General features: G+C 45.9%; 1 protein-coding gene across 2 annotated transcripts; it reads left to right on the top strand.

The window, feature by feature from the left end:
* Positions 1 to 6,992: 6,992 nt before the first annotated feature.
* Positions 6,993 to 13,941, top strand: LOC114055945 (ankyrin repeat domain-containing protein 40-like). Of its 2 annotated transcripts, none has more exons than XM_027880634.1 (5): positions 6,993 to 7,315; positions 7,869 to 8,017; positions 9,525 to 10,010; positions 10,558 to 10,733; positions 11,450 to 13,941. In XM_027880634.1, the coding sequence occupies exons 1-5, from the start codon at positions 7,182 to 7,184 to the stop codon at positions 11,591 to 11,593; spliced, it is 1,089 nt and encodes a 362-aa protein (XP_027736435.1). In that variant the 5' UTR covers positions 6,993 to 7,181; the 3' UTR covers positions 11,594 to 13,941. The 2 variants fall into 2 exon arrangements, with proteins under 2 accessions (XP_027736435.1, XP_027736433.1); XM_027880632.1 differs by having other exon boundaries at positions 6,995 to 7,315; positions 9,522 to 10,010.
* Positions 13,942 to 14,465: the final 524 nt, after the last annotated feature.

Raw genomic sequence — 14,465 nt, forward strand, 5'->3', positions numbered from 1 at the left:
CCTGCAGCGGGACAGCAGGATTTGGGGTACCTTCACAAGACCTCTGACTTTGCTTTTCATCAGCCAGGAGAAAAAGCTGGTCTATGTGCCTGGAAAATCTTTACATGATCTCTGCAGCCCATGGCATGAGCTGTGGCTTAGTCTCTTCCCAGCACAGAGGAAATGGTCTTGCATTCCCCTTTTTTTTTTTCTTTTTTTTTTTTTTTTTTTTTTTTTTTTTTTTTTTTTTTTTTTTTTTTGTGTGTGTGTTTCTTCTTTCATAATTTTACACATTTTCTCTTGTGTTTCTGTAACACCATGGTTACAAAGCTCTACAAGGGGTGGAAAATGAGACTTTTCTATATGTTTCGAAACTTTTCCATAAACTGATTTCCTTTTGAAGTCAATCAGATTTGTCAGTATGGAATTGTTATCTCCACAGGACCCATTCCTGTCCCTGCCTCTGACTTACTGCATGAGCCCAGACCACTCACTGCCTCTGTGCCCCAGCTTCCACCTTCCTGAAGGGGACTATAAAGCTCACAAGTGGGTCAAGTTACATCAGTTTATCTTCCAAAGCCCAGCCTCTTGCCATTCCCGCAGAGCCATGTGTGAGTGTGAGGTGTGATTTGCTGCAACTGCAAAACTGTCAGGAAAAAAATGAGGAACACAATAATTGTATCTCCAGCCATTTGTTCACATTCAGCTTAAGCCACAGCTTAAGCACAGCTCTTTCTACCTCACACACACACATACTTTTTTTTTTTTTTTTTGGTTAAACTTTGCCATGGCCAGAAACCTAATACTGTAACTGTTTCAGAACATAAACTTTTTCAGCTCCTTTTTGATTAGTTTGAGGAATCTGGAGTACCCATGGCCATAGAAAACCAGGTTAGTGCACAGTAGAGGCTTTCATGGCCCCTAATCTTGATGACAAAATTATTTGAACAAACACTTCTTGTGTCACTGATATATATTATGTAAAACCTTGTGACTTTGATTATGTGTCTATAATACAGATTAGTCTGTTTGGGTGTTTGGTGCTGACCTCCAATAAGCTCCTAAAGTATTAGCAAGAATTTGCAAGTGACAGGCAGGCAGAGGTGCTGTTCTGCCTAATCCCATTCTCAAAACTCTGGCTATATATGTCTGAACAGTTTCTGCTGCTTTCCTTGAGGCACCAACCAGGTTATTTCTTTCTCAGCCCCCTCCCAACCGCCTTTGCCATTCTCTCCACTGCTCTGATGTGTCACAAATGTTGGAAGATTTCACTAACCTTATGGACTAGAGCCAGGGAGACAGTGAGAACAAATTTAGAATAGGAGGTAGAGAATGTACCAGCTGGGAGGTGATGCTGTCGATCTCCATGGAGACCTCTTTAGTTACAGTTTTGCTAATTACTCTGATGAATTGTACAGTGCTTGGTTGAAAGCCCAGCCAGGTCAGTGGAGTGTTCCAAATTGACTGGCTGTGCCTCAGGACCATGAGGGGTGCACAGGGCACAGCCCCTCAGTTATGATTTGCACTTGTGGCTTTCTCCCTGATGGCCAAAACACAGCCTAAGGAGAATCCAAGCACCTTGATCTGGTCTCCTGCACAGCCCAGCTTCTTCTAAAGCAAAAATCCCTGCAGAAATAAATACAGACCCTGTCTTGGCAAAACAATTTTTTTTCTTAGACATGCAGGTGAACCATCCCCATCACCTTGTGAACTTTACACAGGAGTCCTGCTAGAGATGAACTGGGGCAAGATCCAAAGAAGCCTTTTGACTTCAAAGGCCTAAATAGGACATGCCCCTGTGCAGGAGTCAGGCAACTACACATATCTGCCCCTCATCCCCAGGATGAGCCTGTTTCATGGATTAGGAGAGCAAAGGGAGGGACTACAGGCCTGGGCAGAGAGGAATGCAGCCAGGTGTCTGGAGAGAAAGCAAAGGCAGCCCCTTGTCTGCCCTGTTTTCTGGGTTAGGGTTTCTCTGAGCTCAGAGGGAAGCAGGGTCACACCTGGGGGCCCTACTGCAACCTCAACACAAGCAACAACCACCCTTAGGGGAGAAGTTTGGATCCACAGCACTGCAGCTCAGGCTTGTCATTACTTCAAGCCAAACTGGCTTTAGACACTAATCCACTGAACAATTTTCAGTTGTTATCAAAATCTATTGGACTTCTTAACCATGATTCCCTGAGCTGATGTACCACTCCCCTCAGGTTCCAGTTCCCTGACTTGTTTGTGCAGAAATTATTTATTTGTTCTACAAATAGGAACAATGTTAAATTAACAACTGAGAAAAAAAACAGCCACACACTATGCCTGATTTCTAAAGGGATTTGGCTGCCTGAGCAGATCTTTCCTCTGGAGATCACCATTCCCCCAAATATCAATGCCATTTTCCAACCTCTCCCCATCAAATTTCACTCCATGCTTCAGGCACGTGCATCTGTGTGAATGTGAGTATGCTCACACCAGCTAAAAAGTCTCTTTTTTAGGTCCTCTGCTGCCCTTGAGCCCCTGTAGGATGCCCAGCAGGGTTGAAAACCCACGAGATAGCTGGTTGCACTGCAATTCAGGGACGTTCCAGGGGGCTAAGACCTGTCCTAAATTCCAGCCCTCTGTACCACTATCAGTGTTGAGATTCCTGCCTGGTGATTTGGTGAAAAAGCTGTAATTTATGGTCAAAGCAAAGATGATGTTTGAGTTCCCTGAAACTCTGGAATTCACTGGAGTGATTTATTTATCTCATCAAGAATAGAGGAACTATTCTTGAGCTGTGCAGAGCCCCAGCCACCCTTCCTCATCTTGCCTGGCGCTAGGCAGCTGGAAATTATCGGGTTCAAACCTCATTCCCTTTGGATCCTTTGACAGCAGGTAGAACACAAGAGGCATCTCCAGAGGATGATTTGGCTGTGCTATTTTAGACTCCTGTCCCAGAATGATATGAATCAGCCTTTGTGATAAGTGTTTCTTCCCATGGGCATGAAGTGAGCGTGGGGTGACACAGGCTCAGACTTGACAATGTGGAGTTTTCAACGTAACCTAATTCACCTACAAACTCTCACACGGGGACTTTCATGGGGCCAGCACAAAAACTGGTATAATATAAACTGCTTCTCACATGTGACTTTAACCTCCTCCTCCTAAAATTGTCCCCCCTGCCTTCAAACACCCATTGAAAGGCCCAAAGTGGGCAGCATAAATTAGTTTAAATCTACGTGAATATTTAGGCTTGACTTTTAATTCCTTCCATCTTTATTCTCCACCACTCCTTCCACCTCCCTGAGCCTTAATCCAATAATGGCTTTAAATCTCTCTCCGTGCATAAAGTATAATATTTAAGGTTTCTGACCATCCCTAAATCTTATTTCTAACAAGTGCACAAGTGCTGTGTTGATTTAAATTGCCAGAAACATTATTTGGGTGGGTTGGGTGGGGATTGGGTGTTTCAAATATGATCATACAGCTGTCAGTATCACTGCGTAACTGGGAATTAAGCCCTTAAAAACATGTTTAATCATAACTTTCAATAACTGAGAAGTTGGTTAAATGGGGAGGAATGGAGTTATTTGGGGAATGAAACCTGAAATGCAAAGAGAATGAAAAACTGTCAAAGCCTTGAGAAAAATAGGAGCAAATAGCAAACAGACAGACCATGGTTTCTCCAAAAAAGGAGAAAAGAACCAATCCAGAGCTTCGGGCACAGTCGGAAACTTGCAAAAAGACAGATATTAAAACTTAACCAACAAAATCTGGAAAACTTGCTCTGAGGACAAAGAATGGCCCAGGCCTCCCCTGTGGTTATTCCAAGCCTGTCAGAGGGAAGAGCTGGCTCTGCAGTGCCAGGCGTGCACAGCGCTCCCGGCAATGCCACAGGCTCGGGGCTGGCAGGCACAGCTCCCCTCGGGTAAGGAACACACAGGGAGCACCGAGCACCTGTAAATCACAACAAAACAAAATATCACCGACCTGGGCCTCGCACACACACACACACAGACTCTCTGCTGCTCAGAGCTCAGCCTGTTCCCACCGAAGGCCAAGAGCATTTAGCATTTGGAAGGAAAAGTGGCTGCTCAAGCCATGAGCGCACAGCACCATGTGTGGTTCCCAGCAGATTCCAAAGGGGATGGCCAGCCCTCTGCTGGCACCTGCCCCGGTGCATCCGGATCCACGCAGGATCCGCTCTCGGCAGGGAGGTGTGGGCACGTGTGCCCCGCACAGGTACAGCACCGCGGGGGCCTGGCGAGCACGGGCACAGACAGACCCAGCTGCCATATGGGAAAGGAGCAGGGAAAGGACAAGTTCTTGGCTCTGCTGGGATTTGGTGTGTGCAGCACTGGTGCCAATAAATGGGGAAGGGGCGACGCGTGAGGGGCTCCACGCGTGGGGCATGAGCAGGAGGGCTCATGGCGGCACTGGGGAGTTGTGAGTCAAGTGAACTCACTGCTAATCCTCTTCCACACAGTCTTCCTTGCAGGAGGAGATCTCATGACTCTGGGGAGAAGTACATTGTGTAACTAAGCAATGGTGAGCCCGAGCAGCATTTAACAGGGCTTGGCACAGGCACGGCGGAGTAGGATACTCATCCCAAGAGAGCGTGAGAGAGAGCATCTCAGTGCATCACCCGCCGGCTTCGAGTCCTTAAAAGCCCTGTGTGGCCTTGAGAGAGGAGATCAAGTAGAGGGGAGAAAAAAAAAAAAAAAGAAAAAAAAAGAGAAAAAGCCTATAACCCCCCAGAAAGCAGCTCCCTGCACTGGGTCCCCTGCGCCTGTGTGGAAACATTGCATAATGTCCCTCTGCACCACATGGAGCTCTGAAATCCGCAGGATCAAAGCTGTATGGAGACACTATGGATGTGCCGAGACAAATTTAAAGGCATTTTACGATTATAGCAAGAAGCACAAAGCCACACTCCGGGCTCCTCTTGCTGTTCCACTGTGACATCTAGTGGCAGCAGTACTGGAGAACCAGGAATGGTTTCTGGTTTTGGGCCTAGTCCTGCACTCGCAACCCAAACAGCTTTTCCCCACCCACCTGAGAGTTGCCTTGTATGACTTTGGAAAAGACTCTTTTGCCACTTTATCCTATTGGATTTATCCAGATGTAACAAATTGGGATTTAAAGATTTCACAGTGTGCAAGGGAGTGTCCTACTTCCTGTAATGTATCCCTAGGTCTCTACTTTTGTGTGCCTTGTCTTGGTTTTACTATGCCACAGATGCTGAAAACAGACAAAAGGAACTGCAGGTTAAGAAGTGATCAGTTAAGATGCTTTTACTGAAAAAAGGAAGCAAGTTAAAATTAAAATATTCAGGTAACAGTAGTATCCAGTTGCAGGTTGGTCTTCCAGGTCTCTGAGGTCGGAATTCAAGGCTGTTGCTGGGTAAATGTTGTTTGCAAAACATTCTCTAAATCCAGTTGTTTCTCATAGAGTTGAGTCTTATGGTATAAACAGGGCAAAATTTTTGCCCAGGGTGTTGCAGCCTGTTGCATGGCATGAACAGCATGTGATGTGGTGTGAAAAACTTACCACTGAGTCACCGTGTAACCTTTGCCACGGCAGCTAAAAATGTCACCACCGGCTTGCCCCTCCTGCCTTCACAAGGGCAGTTTGCAGGGATGCTTCTCTCTTAGAGAAACAGAAATGTCTGGCCTGTGGGCTTCTGTCTCTCCTGACTGATTAAAAGGAAGACGATTGTTTGCGTTTTGAAGCTTCATTTATATGGATAGATATTTGGGAACTGCTGGGATGGTAATGCTGCAAGCATTACCACAGCCTAATTGCCTCAACTGCCAGAGCAGGAACAGCAGACAAAGGGAATAGCAACCCAAGTCCAAAATTAAACAGTAGGTTAAAAATAATGTCCCTAATAAGAAAATTAAGCAATGAAAGAGAGGCAATGAAATAAAATGACCAAAGAGCTTAGTACAAATTTCTCCTTAGTGGCAGACGCTGATGCCAAAACAGAAAGCCTGGAGTTAAACGAGCTCCCCAACACAGGTTGCAGTGATTTAATTAAGAGTGTGAGCAATGTGCTGACGAGGAAAGGGCTGGGAACTGGAGATGCTAGGGCTGGAAATGTCTGGGGAAACCCCTGGTGGGTTTTACTCCTGGCCCACGGATTTGAACCCATCCTTGTGGTACCTTCCTGGACCTAGCCCATGGCAGCCTCTTAGCTCGAAGGCAAGAGCCAGGCTGCCAGTTAAAAAGACCTTGAAAAGGGCAAGGCCAGTGTGATGGATCAATGGTTGGACTTGATGATCTTACAGGACTTTTCCAACCTGAACAACTCTGTGATGTGCCTTTGCCAAGGCAGGCAGTTTTGACTCACAGCTTTCTCCCTCTCCCCTTGATCCTTCTCCCCTCAAGCCTCCACACAGGGCTCAGAGTGGTGAGCGAGGCTGCGATGAGCCTGTCAGAGGAAATGCTCCAGTTTTGGGCTTTTCACCCTGTCCAGGATCCCACCCCAGCACCCGGAGGGGTCACACAGAATCGCAGAATCATTTGGGTTGGAAGGGAACACTGGAGATCATTCAGTCCAAACCCCTGCCCAGGCAGGGTCACCTGGAGCAGGTGACACAGGAATGCATCCAGCTGGGTTTGGAATGTCTCCAGAGGGGGAGACTCCACACCCTCCCTGGGCAGCTGTTCCAGTGCTTTGCCACTTTCCATGGAAAGAAGTTCATCTTCATGCTGAGGTGGAACTTCTTGCATTTTAGTTTATGGCCGTTGCTTCTTGTCCTGTCACTGAGCACCACTGAAGAGTCTGGCACCATCCTCTGACACCCACCTTGGAGATATTTACATGCATTCACGAGATTCTCTCTCAGTTTTCTCCTCTCCAGACTAAACAGGCCCAGGTCCCCCAGTCTCTCCTGTCAGAGACGCTCCAGACCCCTCATCATCTTTGCGGCCTCCGCCGCACCCTCTCCAGTCGCTCGTTGTGTTTTTCTGCCGGGAGATGCCCAGAGCGGGACACAGCATTCCCCACCAGGGCCGTTCCCCTCCAGGCCGGGGCAGCCCCGCCGCTCCCCGCCCGCCCCGGGCACAAGATGGCGGCGGCCGCGAGGGCCGGAGCGGGGAGCCGGGGCGGGCCGGGCCCGGCGGGGCAGCGGCGCTGAGGAACCGCCCGGCGCCTCCCGACGGGCTCCGGAGCGGCGGGGAGGGGCCGAGGGGGGCCCTGCCCGGCGTGCCCGGCCCCGGCCCCGGCCATGAGCGGCGCGGCGGAGGCGCGGGAGCTGGAGGAGCGGCTGCGGGAGGCGGCGGCGCTGGGGGACGTGGCGGAGGTGCGGCGGCTGCTGGGCGCGGGGGCGGACATCGACTCCCGCAACGAGATCAACGGCTGGTGAGGGGCTGCGGGGGACGCGGGGCGGGCCGGGATGATGCCGGGCTCGGCTCCTCTCCCCGCTGCCTTTCCCTGCGGGCTCTCGGCGGTGGTTGGACTCGGGGCGCCCCGCACGGCACTCGGGCGTCCATCCATAAATAAGGCGCGGGGTGGGGGGAGCCTCCTGGGGGGTCGCGGCTCTTCTGTTTCTTAGTTTCCCTATTTACAAAAAAGGAAAAGCTAATCTCGGGAGGCTCGGAGATTTACTGCTAAAGAGGATCACGATAAAAGCAGACCGCCCTCCTTCCACCTGTCACTTCGCGTTTGCCCAAGGACCTCTTCCAGTCGCTGGTGCCAGCACGGGACAGCGGTGGGGACCAGCGGTGGGAGTCACTCTGTGCTGTAGGAAAGCAAAGGAGGGCTCTGCCCCGCACAACTTACAGTAGATTCAGAACTTTAAAAAGTGATGCAGTGAAGGAAACTTTACTCCCAGTTATCCTCACTTTACGCACAGCTCAGGTGAAGTGGGACTTGCTTGCCATGGATCCCAACTCCTCTGCTCTCCTTCCCGCAGGACCTGCCTGCACTGGGCCTGTAAGCGGAACCATGCTCAGGTGGTGTCCTGCCTGCTGGAGGCTGGAGCAGATAAGCAGATCCTCACTGCCAAAGGAGAGCTGGCTGCACAGTTAACGTCAAAACCAGAGATCCGGAAGATTTTGGGAGGTACCGTTCCTGTCTTAGAAGTCATCTAGAATTCTTGGTCTAAACACTAAAGCATTTTTAGTGCTTTTATCTGAGGCAAAGCTTTGGCTGGGACTGTTGTGTCTCATTAGATAAGTGATTTTTAACTGGAATTCATACTTGGGCAAATAGACATGGGGCTTTCAGGTGGGAAGGCCTTGTATTCTGAGCTGTGTCACCAAAGGATGGAAGAGCTGTATGTGTTGGGAAATGTGCTGCTGCAGTCCTGCTTGCTGTCACTATGCAGAAGCTAACATGCAGGAGGCTTTCACAACTCTACAATTTGCCTGTTGTCTGACCATAACAGAAAATTACAAAGCCTTTGAAAAGAACTGCATCATTCAGAAAGTTAACAGCTTCTGAGCATGTTGTTATACTGTGACTTGCAGCATGATTTTTTATTCCCGTAATTCTGCCATCTACACTTCTCATATGCAGAGCATCCCGTTAGATGTGTGTGACACTCCTGAACACTGACAGTGCCTGTTGCCCATCAGAATTTAGGTACTGTGCTCCAGATGAAAATTTTAAAGTGCTTCACCTTTGGAAATGTTGATTTTCTGTCTTCTGCTGATTGCACTTAAATTGCTCTCTACAGTGATCTGCTTTTAGATCAACAGTGCAGGGTTATCTTAAATGAAGTTGCAGCTAAATCGTGACTCAGGTTCTGACAGTCACCACTGAAGGAATGACAATGTTCTTTGCATGATACTTTTGTTTCCTTTTGGGAAAAGTGCTCATCTCTTGGGCTTCGTTTGTGGCAAATGACTCACATTGTTTTTACCATCTAAATTGTCAAGCCCACGAGGATGAACCCTGATCACAGCTGCCTTCATTTTCTGTCTGTTAAGCCTTCACATATTTCCTAGGGAATAAACACATATCACTTAGATTCTCCTAGTTTTTATTCTGGGAGTGTGGTGCTATTAAGCTGATCTTTCTAAACTGCTTTGACATTACTATTAATGTCCTGTAATCCTCAGGCAGGCAGGAATGCCACTTACTGCAGTGCTTTTAAGCAAGAGAAGAGTTTGTTTGGGTATTACAGCAAGTAGTCACTTTCCTGAAGAAATACTGTGTTGAATTTGCTGGCCTGGGTCTTAGTAAACTATTTACAGCAGTGCTATTAAAAGCATTGTAAAATGAGATTTAATAAAGAACTACTGGCCATACAATTCCTTTGAAAGTGCTGGAATAACACTGCTAGAAATGACGCATCTTTCAATGGTTATTTTTTTCCCCACTTTGTTTTTAAAACACAGGATATACTGTAGACAGTTATAGGTTTTTCTTTTACTTTATAGCTACTTGCCTCCCAGGTATTTCATGGTTATGGTACATTACTATCATCCTTTGGTGACCTCAGAATGCGATGTAGTTTTAAGACACAACAGGAAAACTATTCAAAATGAGAAAGATCTGTCCAGTAACATGATGGTTTGTTTTCTCTCCCCGTCCCCTACTTCCCATTTTCAAACTTCATTAGTAGAGGAAGAAACTGAATACCAAGGAGTGAAGGATTTAAATTTGCCAATTGTTGCAAACTACTTGGCCAACCCACCATTCCCTTACGTTTACATCGAAGAAAGCATTCCAGGCAGCTTGGCAGAATCCCAGAATGAAAGTGCTTCCATCTCTTCTGCTTCCCAGTGTGAAACCAGCCCTTGTCCATCAACAACTCAGGTCAACAGCGTATGCACACCCTCGCCATGCAGCAGCCAGGAGGATTCTCCCGTGCTGGACGCCACAGCTGCGCCGCCCCCCGTGCCCACCGCTGGCACAGCCCCAGCACTCGCCAGGCCAGTGGTGCCCAACGGCCCCATGTGCCCCCCGGCCGTGCCCCCTGGCACGGGGCTCTGCTCCCCAGGAGCACCCAGCCAGGCTGGGCCTCTGCAGCCCCACACCTCAGTGACCAGCCCCACCCCGGCCTTCCAGCCCTTCATCTTCACTGGGACCTTCCCCTACAGCATGCAAGGTAACGAGGGGCCATTAACCGCCCTTCTATCCCAGTGTGTGCCGTGGCTTTGTTACTGGGTGAATAGTGAAGTTTAAGAGTCATTCCGCTTCAGACTCAAGTAGAACAGAGGCAGAGATGTTGAGTACTGTGGGAAAAGTACCCTGAATTTTTCTCCTGCTCTGCTGCTGTGATGCCTGTATTTTAACCATGGTAATACTCTGCAAACCAATGGAAAGATCAGTCCAAGTGACATGAAAAATTAAATTCTGCACTGTATTATATAGTCAAATGCAGCTCTGGTAGTCTGGTTAACAACTTGACTTCATGACTGGGTGGATCAGAGTTAAACAGTTTAAACATGGTTCCCCTGTGTATTTTTGCTGGAAGCTTCTATTAACTCACAGTATTTCTCAGTGAGATCACAGTGATTGTATTACAAAACCTGAATTCAGAAGATAATGGTAAATTACTGAAGTGTTAGGTTTGGGTTGGTTGCCCTTTGTGGTTGGTTTGTTTTGTTTTGTTTTGTTTTTTTTTTAAACCACCTTTTAATCCTTTCTCTCAGAACTTGTGCTTAAGGTGAGAGTCCAGAACCTGAGAGACAATGACTTCATTGAGATTGAACTGGACAGACAAGAACTGACCTACCAAGATCTGCTCAGAGTGAGCTGCTGTGAACTGGGCATTAATCCAGAACAAGTAGAGAAGATCAGAAAGCTCCCCAATACATTAGTAAGAAAGGTAAGAATTGAAATCACAGATTAACTTGACTTTGCACTTTTCAGACATCAGAGAAGGTATTTTCTAACAAGATTGGTAAAATGTCACCTTTGTTAAAACTCAGAAACTGACTTCAGCACACAGATGCAAAAGGATGCTGGGATTTTCTTAAAATCTCATCATAACTTAAAAATATTCTTGTCAAAATGTGCAGAGTATCCCAGAGTATCCAACTCCTAAAGCACATGGAACTATTACAGAATTTTAAAATGTATCAGAAGCAGTGCATTAGAGTGCTTTTAACATAATTGCCATGTACTCCTCAGCCTCTGCTTGCCTAAAAAGAACAAACAGTAAGTGGAAAAAACCTCCACAAATTGGCATATGAATAATTTAAAGATATGCTGTTAACAAATGAACATGCTCTTCTGTTCCAAAAATATCCGTTCGGGAGGTCCATAAATGAGCTTGATCACAACTCTCAGGTGAGTGACACACGCAAACACTGGCAAATCATAATGGCATTCCAGAGGAAAATGTACATTTTGAGAAAAACCAAACAAGTCTTCTTTGAAAGAAAGAAGATATGCTGGGAGGATTTTTTCCCCCTCTCATTATTTATTCCTATCATCAGGTGTGACCTCCCTGAAATTTTAGTTTTTACTTTAGCTATTTTATAAATAATAACCACCACCTATTTTTAGGAGTAATGTGTCATTCTGTCTGTTCTTCAAAAGGACAAGGATGTTGCCAGACTCCAGGACTTCCAAGAGCTGGAATTAGTTCTCGTGAAAAGTGACAGCTCTCCTTTCCGAAACGCTGCAGCTGCTCTGACAGAGAGGCCGTGCTACAACAGCAGAGCATCCAAGCTGACTTACTGACTCTTGGAGCTGCATCTGGAATGTGAACACCTGGTAATGACAGGCTGCTGCCTTTGGAAAGCAGGGAGCTGAGTGTGTATAAAACCTTAAGTTATTGTTAGGGTTACTATTTTAACTAATAGTTTATATTTTATATTTAATATCCCCTTTGCTTTTATTTTTTTACTTGATACTGTATTCAGCTAAGGGATACCTCATTTGTCTACTAGAAATCACATGCTTCCAACCTATTTCAAGAAGTTTATTGGTTGTATTGGCAGGAGAGGGCAGGAAAGACGTAATTACTGATACAAAAAGTATGTTGAATACACCCACTCTGACCAAATCAGAGTCAGGGAAAGGAGATTCAGGAAATTGTGTGTGTGTGTGTGTGTGTGTATTTTAAAGTTCCTGATTAAGTTAAATGTCAGAGGGTATATCTAGCAGACAATGAACACTTGCTCCCTAAAAATGTGAAAGGTGCAATCCTTAATCTCTTGCCCCTTCCCAAAGACTCACCCAGATGGGTTATCTTGACATCTTAATGCTGAGGTGACAGGAGAAACACTTTTAACTGGGCTGAAAATAAATGGAGTGTGTCCACAATTAAATGTTTCTTTCCCATGTCAGAATATTGCACCTTAAGTGATGGCATCCCTCCACCAGATAATACAGAAGCCTCTCTTAAATGCTCCTTAATTAAGTCACAAAACAACCTGAAGTGCCCTTTCAAGGGAAAGCCCTTATGCTTCAGGAGATAGGGAGGGGACCCCCAATCTGTGTTTATATTTGTTTACTGCTCCCACCAGGTGTTAGTCCAGTGCAGTCAGGTAAGCTGTTTGTGGCCCACCCTCACACAGCAGTTACAGGGTGTGTGGTGATTTCTGCTGTTTGAGGAGCAGTGGAAGCACAAGTGTTCTTGTGAGGGATCACAGCTGGAGGGAGCAAACCACGCTCTTGTGAGCCAGACTGAGTGGGAAACACAGCACAAGCAAGTACCTAACCTTAACTTTACACAATGTACAGTCTGCTGTTGCTTTTTGTCAGTTAACATCCATCTGTGGGTTGAACAAAGTATTTAAGTCGCAGCACTGCTGGAGTATAAACAGGCTGAAGCTTTTCCTGTTAACATGGCAGCCTACAAAGCTACACTTTGGAGGCTTTTTGTTTTCTTTTGTACCAAAAACTATGATGCTGACCTTTGCACCAAAAACCTTAAGTGGGTCCTGAGGGGGGTGGAGGGGCAAGGGACTTTTTCTGCATGAGCTGATTTTTCTTCCCCTCCTCTTTTCCCCGTTGTATTGATTTTCCTTCCCTCTCTGCTTTATGAAGCTGCACTAGAGCAGAGCTTCTGCACAGCTGGTGCTGTGTTTGTTGTTGATCTGCACTGCAGTGTCGACAGTCGGACTATAAATAGTACCAGCACCATGTTTTGGTAGGAGCAGCATGGCTAGACTCTCCCAGTGTCCTGCTTTATCCCTGAGGAGCTCCCCCAAGGTCAGTCTGTAAATCTTCTGCATGCCAGGAGAACACAGAAACCCCTTCTGCCAGCAGAGACTACGAGTTCAGGATTTCACCAAGTTACTTAGGCTTAAAATTCCTTCTTACTGTATTCAAAATAATTATCATCCTCTGCCCCACATGCCCATATACATCTTATCACCTCAACCCTGCTAACTCTCCACTCTCAATCCTGGCCCTTCTCCAGCCAGGAGCTGAGCTACTTTAATGCCACATTCAACTCCTGGGAAGCTCAAGACTGTGACACAGTATGAAGTAAAATTTCCTAACTAGGGCTCCCACTTTGTTTTTCTGTAGGACAGGAAAGGAGGTTTTAACAATTGTGTATTTATCTTTCCAGCATAGCTTGGAGATAGCTCAGATTATGTGCAATAACTGTTTGAAAAACAGTAGTGGTTAAATGGCTCTAAATTAATAAGAGTATCTAATTTCCCATTCCTTTATTTAGGAAGTCAGTGTAAGGACTGTTTCCACTAACTACTGAACATTCTGCTATAGGAGCAGCTGGTTTAAAAAAGCTTTATTTGCTCTAGTTTCCACCAAGAATAACTGTTAATATGTTAAGACTTAAACTTTAATCACGATCTGACTGTAATAACAACAGTAATAAGTCTATGCATTCAGAGAAATATTTTTGTATGTTTTATGCAGTTTGATAAACTCTAAGGCACACTAATTACTGGTTTTTGTTGGGTCTTTTTCTTTGAACAGTAACTGTTGGTATGACAACTGAGACTAAGTTTACAAAACTTACCGTTCTTCCAAGGACTGCTTTTGTTTGCACTACAAACTTGTACTGAACTGACATTGCTACTCTTCACTTATAATAAAGTATCAGTTGTTTCAAATACCTCAATCTCTTCCTTTTTCAGAGTGGGGGTCACTTAAGAGTGGACAGGAAACTCTTAAAATTTTAACACAACTTCAAAAAATTGCAGGTCAGTACATTTTTAACACCCAATAAAAGGCTATCAGGCTGTCAAAAAACAGTACAGAAAAAGCACGTAAGAGGTGCTTACTTTTAAATGAGCTACTTGCATTTTGCTTAGCATTCCTAGAAAATCTGGGATGGTATTTATCCTAGGCTTGCGCTTTGAAGATACTTCTCACAAAGATGAACTTGTGGTGGAGATGTTCGTTCAGTCAAATCTGGACTTCCTATGCTCTGCAAAACAGAATTTTCCTTCATCTTCAAAGCACTAAAGACTCCATTATCAGACATGTCAGAATGTGAATCCCAGATACAAGGTACCCCATTTTATCATTTTTACTTCTGCAAAATAATGGGACATGTAAGTCCTGTAACAAACATATTCAACCACAAGACAACCATTTTTGCCACTGAAAGAAGTGGCTGAGTCTCGCATCACGA

The sequence above is a fragment of the Empidonax traillii genome, unplaced genomic scaffold (genome assembly GCF_003031625.1).
Source record: "Empidonax traillii isolate 1590-97213 ecotype Southwest subspecies unplaced genomic scaffold, ASM303162v1 scaffold73:size1297144, whole genome shotgun sequence".
Lineage (NCBI taxonomy): Eukaryota > Metazoa > Chordata > Aves > Passeriformes > Tyrannidae > Empidonax > Empidonax traillii.

What these genes read in the sequence shown, in the direction of transcription:
- LOC114055945 (XM_027880632.1), top strand. Translation starts at nt 7,182, where the DNA reads ATGAGCGGCGCGGCGGAGGCGCGGGAGCTGGAGGAGCGGCTGCGGGAG. An exon ending in CGCAACGAGATCAACGGCTG is followed by an intron (nt 7,316 to 7,868) that starts GTGAGGGGCTGC and finishes TCCTTCCCGCAG; the next exon opens with GACCTGCCTGCACTGGGCCT. An exon ending in CCAATACATTAGTAAGAAAG is followed by an intron (nt 10,734 to 11,449) that starts GTAAGAATTGAA and finishes GTTCTTCAAAAG; the next exon opens with GACAAGGATGTTGCCAGACT.